The 10,176-nt window shown below is 39.2% G+C and overlaps 1 protein-coding gene across 5 annotated transcripts in view; it reads left to right on the forward strand.

Annotated features, from left to right (window-relative positions):
• Positions 1-213: 213 nt before the first annotated feature.
• celf4 (CUGBP, Elav-like family member 4) overlaps positions 214-10,176 on the forward strand; it is a 1,180,733-nt gene continuing 1,170,770 nt past the window's right edge. For all 5 annotated transcript variants that reach the window (XR_006310714.1, XM_043685031.1, XM_043685094.1 and 2 more), the window contains exons 1-2: positions 214-649; positions 2,628-2,710. Coding sequence is in view for 4 of the 5 variants with exons in the window: in XM_043685031.1 (XP_043540966.1) it covers positions 367-649; positions 2,628-2,710 (366 nt within the window). In the remaining variant the exon portion in view is untranslated. The remainder of the gene's footprint in view (positions 650-2,627; positions 2,711-10,176) is intronic.

Below are 10,176 nucleotides of genomic sequence, written 5' to 3' on the forward strand. Positions count from 1 at the left end.
ACTGTATTTCGTCTTTGCATATCTGTATAATATATATATATATAATGTAGCTAAAGCAAGCCGTGAACTCACAGGAATGGAAGGAGCGCTTTGTGTCTCCTGCGTGATTTTGTTTTTGTTTTAATTTGGTAGTAAAGAGAGCAGGGCTTGATGATGATATGGAGGTGGAGAGGGGGAGGAACGTGCGCAAGCCGGGTTTTTATGGCCGGGGGGAGGGGGGAGAGATGGGCGTGGGGTGGGGTGGGGGAAGAGACAGGCTGCTTTCTCCACCCCGGCTCTGCGCCGACCTTGAGCCCATCCAGTCTGTTTAAACGGCCGAGTCAATCTGAAGGAAAGTTGCCTGACGTCACGCAGTGTGGGAGAAAGATGGCCACGTTAACGAACGGCGTGCAGCAGCAGCAGCAGCAGCAGCAGCCAGCAGTCAGTCTCAGCACCACCATCCAGATCAGCACTGCCAACGGGCCTATGAACGGACTCAGCCACAGCCAGAACAGCACCATCCCCATGAAGGACCACGACGCCATCAAACTTTTCATCGGCCAGATCCCCCGTAACCTGGAGGAGAAGGACCTCAAGCCCCTCTTCGAGGAATTTGGCAAGATCTACGAGCTGACGGTGCTGAAGGATCGCTTCACTGGCATGCACAAGGGTCTGTACACACTTGCCTCCCCCGCTCCTGAAAGCCACTCGGGGCTTTCCCCAAACTCGCTGCGGTCTGACTGGGCTTGTGTTGCTCCGTCTGTCTCTTTAATGCTTTATTATTTCACGCTGGGTCTGGCCAGTTAGTAATGGGGCGCTGAAGAATTGCGTGACAGGCGAGAACATGAGGCACCAACTCCTTATTTAGTTTTTCTTATAAAAAGGAAGCGTGCGTTAAAGAGCAGGAGCGGTCCGTAATCAGTATAAAAAAGAAGCCCGGTAACTGATGGGTGCTGAAGGCGAGCTTTTTTAGTCTGCTTTCTCTCTGCACACTTCGCACAGAATGATAGAACTTGAGATTTCAAAGCACTCGGTGAACAGTGTAGCTGTCTGTATCCGCCACCCTCCCGTTTCTTTTTGTCTTTAGATCATTTCAGTTTCTCACTCCCCCCCCCCCCCCCAGTTGAAAGAAACTCCCTGCGAGTTAACAGTTCAGGAGAATAGCTGTTCCGGCTCGAACAGTCTTCATGTCAAAAGAAGACAACTTTTATTTTTAATATTTATTTAATGATTAGCAAGACTTGGATTGGGATGAGTGGCGATTGAAACTATGTGAGGAGTGCGGAGCATGGGGCGGAGGGGTTGGCGAGGGGGGTGTGAGTGTATATGGTGGTGAACACGGCTGGTGATAAACGCCAGCGACACACACACACGCACACACACATACAATAATAACTTGCAGGACTTACACTGTTCATTTTAGAAGCGAAGTGACATGAAGCTGTGTAACATGAAGAAAAGCACACAAGAGTGTGCAGGTGCACAGTCAGTCTGCGTGGTGGGGAAAGGGCGATGAGGTGGGGAGGTTATGGAGGGGAGAGGGAGATGTTATAGGTAAGATATGAAAAAAGCCTTGGGTTATCTTTAATTTAAAATGCAATATTTATGAGCTCACCGGCCGCATACTCAGGCGCGGATAAGACTACTTATTCCTTTCAATAAGCTAGGATAGCATTTCAATGATCTGAGTGGTGGGATTCCAAGCATTAGTCTCCTTTAAAGCTTTAGATCATTATTTACTGATCATATTATGATTTTACATTGTTCTTTTCCAGATTAAGATATTTTAAGGAAAATAAAAGTATTGAAGCTTATTTCTGAGAGCAGTCAGAATATTAGACTTTGAAATATTTCCAGAGTATGCAGTTATTTTTTTAAAAAAAGAAATACATTATTGGTGTCTGCTGCACAGAAGCCAGGTCACAGGGCGAGAACCCCTTGTACAGCCCCTTTTTTTCTCTGTTGTGTCCACTCTATACGGCTGGATTGGAACTGCGGAGTAGAAGTTGCTAGGGGTGTGCTGTGTATCATCAGTGACAACTCCTGCGGGTTAACTTCCACTGGCAGCCCTCTGTGCAAAGCAGCCCAGACCTCTGTTAAAGTAACTGTCGCAGTCTCGATAGTTAATGTCAAAGACCCGTCCCATACCATCGAATTGCATCCAGTGTCCCTTTTTAAATGAAATTAACACATTGCTCCAAATGTGCGTCAAACGTACTAAAGCATCTCCAAGAATGAACAAGTATATGAATCCTGTGTGGTATCTTTGAGCTAAGTCTGAAGGTGCATATAACGTGTATATTGTGTCTGTGCTGAAGTATGTTTTGGAATTAAATAGTATCATTTCATATAGTAGTGTTACTATAATCAACTGTTCAGGCATTAATGATGCAAGAGGACAGCATTTTCAAAAGTGGTTATACTTTTGTGTATTCTATATTCCAAGACAAATCTGGCCAATGATATAAGTCGAAAAAGAACTCGATAACACGCAAATGATTTAGACACATTGCTATTAGTGACACCAGCGTAGCATGTGCCCAATATTTACGACGTTGGGACAATAAACAGCAAAACCATTTCAGAAAGGATGACGGCAAAAGTCTAAACACAGTGTCTTTTGTGTGTGTTTTTAATTAAATGATTAGGTTGTGCCTTCCTAACGTACTGTGCCAGGGAATCTGCTCTGAAGGCCCAGAGTGCATTGCATGAACAGAAGACATTACCTGGGGTAAGTTCACACAATTCTTTCAAGTTTCTTACCTTAGTAATGGATCCGCGCCATTACCTCTCCCATGCAAAAACAAAAGTTGCCGCATCTCCTCAGGCGCTGTTTAGATTTTGAATAATAAAACTTTAAAATGAAAGTCGTTCATCGTATTATTGGCAGTGCTGAACGTTTTATTTATTTATACATTTGTTTCAAATTGTATGGGGGTGTGTAAGTGGAACCTGGATTCTACCATTGTACAGCTTTGAGAGAGAACAGAAAAAGGTGTTTTTTGAGCTCTGGAATGGTCATCGTTTCACGGGTGTGTAACCCGTCATCTGTATCATAGGCAGCCTCTAGTCATTTTGATGTGTATTTAAATGTTATGTCTATATTTAGGTGGAGTACATGACAGCTTTTAAAAAAGGTAGGAGGATATTCAAGTACAGATGAGCCACGTGGATGACAATGGGCAGGTTATTTTCTATTTAAAGAGCTGAGACTGTCTTCCTTTGACAGTACGGAGTGTATTTTTTTAAAGATGTAGCTAAGGGAAGATTGTAGTGTGATTATGGACATTTTTAAGATTGGCTTTCAAAATCATTTATGCAATCAGCTGTGACATCCTCTCTCATCGATTAACTCTGCTGCTGGAAATACATATTTTATAACAAGCTGACAAATCCAAGCAGGCGTGTTACAAACCAGCGCGGTTTGGGGTTGGGAGGGAACGCGGGCCATGCAAGCTTTGTAAGAAACACTCTGCACTTGGTCATTGTTCCATAACCTTTCTTTTCATTAATTGGAGGGTAACGTAACTTCGAACATTTTCAATGCCAACCAATGCAAACTTTACCAAATCCTTTAATTCTTCTATCCCGCGCCTTAAGTTACCTTTATAATTCTCCTCCCTATCCCTCCCACGATGTCTATTGCAATGTATAGGTTTATATATGTGTGTGTGTGTATATATATATGTGTGTGCACTTTACATACATGTACGTTTTATATATGTGCGGATAGATGATGAAATAATGTTTCGTGCTGAATGAAATATATAAATAGCAAAAGGCAAAATGCATTAGAATTATCTCCAACAGAGTAACAATGGGAAGAATAATTTGTGATTGAAGTTTTTAGACTAATATCATACATGTGCCACTTCTGATTCAATCTGTGTTTAAACTGTGTTAGTACTGATTAAAAATGTGTATAAATACAGAGTCAGAGATTTATACTTGGTAGCTGTAGTGAGAATCGTTATGTATTCAGTGTGTAACCACCTACTGTCATGGGGCTGTGTGGCTTTTGTCAAAACTTATTATCATACAGAAGCCTTCAGCTTTCCCATGGCCTACTTCATTTCCATTGTAGAGATGTATTTAAGTCAACAGCTGTCACTGCTATGAAGCAGCCCTCCCAGTTTTTTTTTAGAAAGCATTCCTTCCCCACACAAACCCCCCCTCCCCCCCCCCCCCCCCCCCCACCCCACAACCTCCTTATTTAGCCTCTTCATTGGATGTAATAGTCTGTCATTCTCAAATCTTCCAAAACCTAATTACATTTGCAACTGGGTGGATGGGGGAGGTTTGGCCACCAGGCACTTCACTGTTATATTGTTAGGCAATATTATTAGTTTACGCAGTAATTGGTGGCCATTAGATACAAATAATTAAGACCCAAAAGACCAATCTTTGTGCATGCATGTGTGTAAAGCAAAAGCTGTACCATCCTTTTGTGGACTTTCAGTTGCCATCCACTTTTCATAGCTACATGGCACATCAAAAATAGAATCTGACAACTTGCTATTTTTGTTAGCATGCTAAAGGTTAATACTGTTCATTTACAGTGATCAGAATAGGAATCGTTTGGTGAGTATCTTGCCATTGTGACTAAAGTACTTTTACAACCATTAGTGGCATCAGCTTATTCAGCTCACCAATAAATACTAAACAGCAAATGTAGATACATTGCAGAACAGTTATTAAAACCAAAACTCTTACAGATTATCAATTTGATATCAGTGAAAGAAAACTGACTTAAGATTATGGATATTGCAAGTTTAGGTTCTTGTATACTTGTAGTGACATTTAGAAAGAAAAGGATGAGAGAAGAGTGCTAACTTAATTTCTGTGAATCCATTTCCTCATTGTTTAGCAATGTTTGGCTGGTTGGTTGGTTTTGAAGTTATGAAATCAATTTTCAAGTTGGTAAGTAAATTATGGAAAAAAGTGATGCTGCAACCTTAGATATCTACGTCTAATATTGTTGGCATCCTGAATTAATGAGGGTTATGTAAAATAATAAAGGCTTCATTTCATTTAGAGGTGGTCTATACATGATACAGCTTTCAGTCCTACTGCAGAGACTATCCAAATGACCAGTTTCTAACTTTCATTGACTTGTTGGAGTTTGTTTGGACTAATCTGAGAGCATATTAAATACTGACATAGGAAATGAACACATGATTCCTTGAATTAATTCTTAGACCCAATGCATGTTTGTCAGATCTTTTGAGCATGTTCACAATGTTTGAACTATTTGTCAGCAATATTTTTGTATTAGAAATCTCATTACACGGTGTGCATTAGATTACAAACAAGACAATATTATGTGAAGTGAATGCATGAGTGAATGTGTGATAACAGAGAAATAAGAGACTGATTGCATAAATTGGAGACAGTTTGGTCTTTGTTGACCTGCTAGAAACTCAGGGGCATTGTGAGGAATTGCAGACTTTTTTATAAAAAAGGGAAGATCCAGTAAGAATGTCCAATGGGAGGTGCAAGATGTGTGCAAAAATGTATGCTGGGATGATTACACATGTTGTTCCATCTGAGTCAGAGAGTGCAAGCGAGCAAGCACTTACACTTCCTCATTATTGTCTATTGAATGGCTGAAGCTGAAAGTAATGAGATGGAGCTTAATAAGGAAATGCTTCCTTTCAGAAGAGGATGAGAGTTGTGAGCCTGCTGTATCTGCCATGTCTCATTAACAGGCTGCTGCAGAGCACATGGTGTCGCACAATAATGAGAGTTTTGGGGGTGGGGGTTGGAAGTGAGCGTGCTGCACTCTAGAGATATCTCTTTTGTGTTGCCAAGCATTTAAGTTCATTCTCGAGCAGACACCTGGCACAGATAAAAATAAGGAATACAAAAAGATGGATATTAGAAGACTAGGCAATGCAGCAGTGAAACATGTATCATATTTGTTCTATATTCGATGTCTTCAGGTTCTCATCTCAGTGATGCCTGACACTAAGATTCTATTATCTTGCAATATATTAAGTTTTCTAATCCCTGACTATACGACTGGATAGTGTGGTTTCGCGCTGGGAGAAATGCTTAGCCTAGACAGCAGAAATTAGCATGTACCATCCTGCCTTCCGTCAATAAGGTTTACATCAGTTCATTTAAAATTATGATATATTGTACCTCTGAGACCAAAATATGAAGAAAAATGCTATGAAGTAGAATTGCCAAATAGAATGTTTTCTTAGGCATAAGTTTTTTTGGAGATAAAATAAAGAAGTGTGTAACTGATTACTAAGAATACCATACTTTCTTACAGTGATGTAAAATTACTGTCACTGTTAGAATATGTAGAGCAAAGACATTCACGTCAAGTTAGAGCCATAGGTCTGTCTTTTCATTTGTGAGGCAAGGTTTTGATCTCAAAAGCTTACTTTGCTCACATTAAATCTTCTTTGCACATTCGGAGAAGACAAGGATCAGCTTCGCATTTTGCAATTTTTGTTAGAACAGTGGTTCATACACATTTTATTTCTGGTGTCAAATGAATGGTGAAGGAAAATTAATCCAACATGTAAAGAAGTGTAATGTGGTCAGTATTTCCAAGTGGTAAGAATATTCATACTAAAACATATAAAGGACCGCATTATAGAGCACATTATATGATATTTTCATAATTTGTGTTATTGAATCATTTACAAAGTTGCAACCAAGGATGATAAATATTAGTTTGAATGTAATAGGCTACATTCACAATTTTCATAACCAGATGAGTTATTGTATTGGGTTTATGAATATTATAACATGTCTTGATTATTACTTGTCCTGACACTGATTATGACCATCTGCTAATTTTGACTGAGGCCCAGTGTATACAAATTTTAAAAATCTAATAATGAATGGAATGAATTTTGAAGTCAGACAGCAAACAGCAAAAATAAGAAAAATATATATATATGACAAATGAAAATGGCAAGCAAGACTATGTAACTATCAGGAAAGATACTAATTTAACTTTATAAATACAGTGGATCCACATAACATCATCTGAAAAAACAAAGTATTTTTATATCTATTGCTATGAAACAATGAATGAAAGAGATGCTTGTGTCAGTCTGTCAATTTAACAAGCGATACACGTTATCTCATGTTTATACCAAAGCAATAAGAGAGATTGGTTATCCGTCTAGCTGGTGACATCCAAAGATTTTACCTTCAGCATTTAAAAGACAAAAGAAATTTATTATTTCACCCCAACTCTTTTGTCAAAGAGTTGTATTTTATAGTCTGATACAAACATATGTCAGAGAAGAGCAAAGTTTTATTTAAATAAACAACAGTTATGGAGTTTCTGCTCTGCTAATGAAAGAAAGTTTAGAACTCTGCATTCAAATGTTTTGATCTCGATGTAGGCGTTCACATCTATTGTACAGCAAAACGTGAGATAAGACAATTTCACATTTTTCTTTCTTTCTCATTCTGTCTTTATCCCCGCCTTCAATATATTGCATGACATAAATTCTAAAGGTTGAGTCATCCATGATTCTCTCTGATAATTTCTTCAGATAACTGTCAAATGTTAATTTTCTAATAGCCGAGAATGGCATATTTTATGACCCTATAAGGTTTCTGTTTGGTTGAACTCTCATTTCCATATTATGCAAGATACCTTCCATGTGTCTGTTTGATAACCTTTTCAGGTGTTTTATTGACAGCTCCCTCTACATAATTTACTTAATAATATGTCAAAAGCACAACCACATAATCAGCTTGTTAACATTCCATGTGATTTGTCTGATAATCTTTCCATGCATTTGGTCGAATATATTTTCAACATAATCTACTTGATAAGCCACCATACCTCCATGTTATTTGCCAAATATATCAGGCAACCCTTCCAACTGGTGCTTAGGGGAACATTTCAATAATCTATCTGAATATTGCCAATGGGATCTGTGCGAGTCAGCCAGTGCGTGAACAATTTAGTCTTCATAAAACATACTAAATAGCTCATCCTTACAACAGCTATAATAAGCTTCATCCGAGCTGCAACAGATAGAACCTTTTCCGTAATAGGTCTTTACCCTGTACCTATGTGCCTCACATCTCTTAAACATTAGTAGACCATAATATGAGAAATAAATAAAGGAACACACAGCTCATAACAAATTTATCTCCTCAGAATCATGGCAATGGAATGTTATGCCAGTGCAATATGTCTGACAGTGAAAAAACATTAATATATAATTGTCCTGATAATCTTTAGACCTTTATTGTAATATTCATAAACATTTATCCTTGAATTAAGTTGCGAATAGTATTGGCAGGGTGGCTTAACATTAATGAGCTTGGCTTCTGTAACTAGTCAAAGGAGGTTTGTATCCTCTGCCTGCAGTAGTCAATGATAACAGCCTGGTGGTCCTACTATTGGACTAATGCTATACCCAGAGGAGTAATAGACAGCTATGAGTTAGTCATGAGTATGCAGTATCACTATGGGGACTGGGAGACGTAAATCATGAGCAGAAAGCTCGAGTAACACACATGGCATCCAAATTTCAATATTATCACATGTTCAAATAAAATTTCAGTGGTTACACAATGTTCATTTCCAATGGATCTCCTGCAGCTTTTCAATAGCCTGAGATGTTTGAGCCAAGTATGAGAGAATGGGTCTAGTTAGAACCAGAAGCTTCAGATAAGGATGACTGCCATGTTTAGGTCTTGCCATGTGTAAGTAGCTGGTCAGGGTCTTGAGAAGATGGGGTTGAACAACTGTGTTCTTACCACTGATTTCCAAAGTGATATCCGATCACAGAACTGGTTTTCACTGATCCTGAAGTGCGCTAGAATTTTAAGATGGACTGGGCCAGTCTAATAGTCAAACAAAGGATGGGCAAGGAGAAGAATATTGGAGCAAAAACATTTCTTGAGAGGCAGTCATCAATTCTTTTTAGAGAGTGTGTCCTCACAGAGTGCAAGATTGTTTTCATCAAGACACTGTTTATCTCACTCCTGAATTTTCATGTGTGGTTCTACAACAGCTGACAGGAAGAGGAATATTTTGAAACACTATGGCATGACTTCAATGTGATAATAAGGTCACCCAAAAAACAGGGTTTTCCTTAAATAGTAATGCTCTATTGTCGAGATACCTAATAACACTCCTTTATATACTATATGCAAATAAACCCCTGGAGTACAGGATGTGCTTTGCAGCTTTCAAAATATTTTTAGCCACATGCATGTGTAGAAAATGCTGAGTAAATTTTTAATGAGGAGCAGTACCAAGTAACATTTAAAGAGCTGTCTGGAGTTTCCCAGCAGGACTGTTTTTTCACAGTGCTCTCTGCATAAATTACTTTTTTTAAAAAAAAGGTTGCCTTTAAGAGGTGTCACTGCAACCTTCAAAGAGTTAAATGGTGCAGCTGTGCTGTAGATAAAGCCGAGATGAAGGAGAGAAAGAAATGACTGAAAGGAAGAAAATGATAGATTACAGATGGATACAAATAATACAACCTGCTTCATGTAAACACACAATAGCAGGTGCAGTGAATATGAACTGCTGTGTCAGAGAAACGAAATGTGACTTGTCAGTAATGACATACTCCATCTTCTGCGAGTGAAGGTAATACCACCTGTTAGATAAGGTTGCTTGAAAGGCCCAGTATTTTTAAATAGGAAAGCATTGGTCTGTCAAACTTTGGAGTGCGCTATTAAGAATCTCGTCCGAGACCAAGCATCCTTTCCTGCCTGAAGCATCACTAGATCAGTAGTCATGGGTAGAGCACTGCCTGGTGGTTGAGTACAGGAATAACGCACACAAACATAACTCCCCCCGCCACCCAACCACAAGCAGAGACGACAGTTTTTTAATTATAGATAGGGTAACACTGGCATTGACTATTTGGCACAAATGACCCATTTGTCTGCTGAAAAGTTTATGTAATTCAATGTAATTTCTAAACTAATGGCAAACATCTATGTGTTTGGCCCAACAGTAGTTCATTTCCCAGCCCAAAAGTTAAAAGAAAGAGTGCAGCTTGAAGGTCTGGCTTAAAGAAAAGAGGTGGGGAAAAAGATTTCTTTGTTTTATCTCCCTGATTCTGAAAGTAAAGATAAAACCAGACCTGGAGGGGGAGTTATTGGCCCTTGGGGGAGTGAGAGGGGCCTTACTGGGGAGTGAGAGGGACCTTAGGGAGGGGTTATAGAGGCCTTCGAGCAGTGTGAGAGGGC

The sequence above is a fragment of the Chiloscyllium plagiosum genome, chromosome 1 (assembly GCF_004010195.1).
Source record: "Chiloscyllium plagiosum isolate BGI_BamShark_2017 chromosome 1, ASM401019v2, whole genome shotgun sequence".
Lineage (NCBI taxonomy): Eukaryota > Metazoa > Chordata > Chondrichthyes > Orectolobiformes > Hemiscylliidae > Chiloscyllium > Chiloscyllium plagiosum.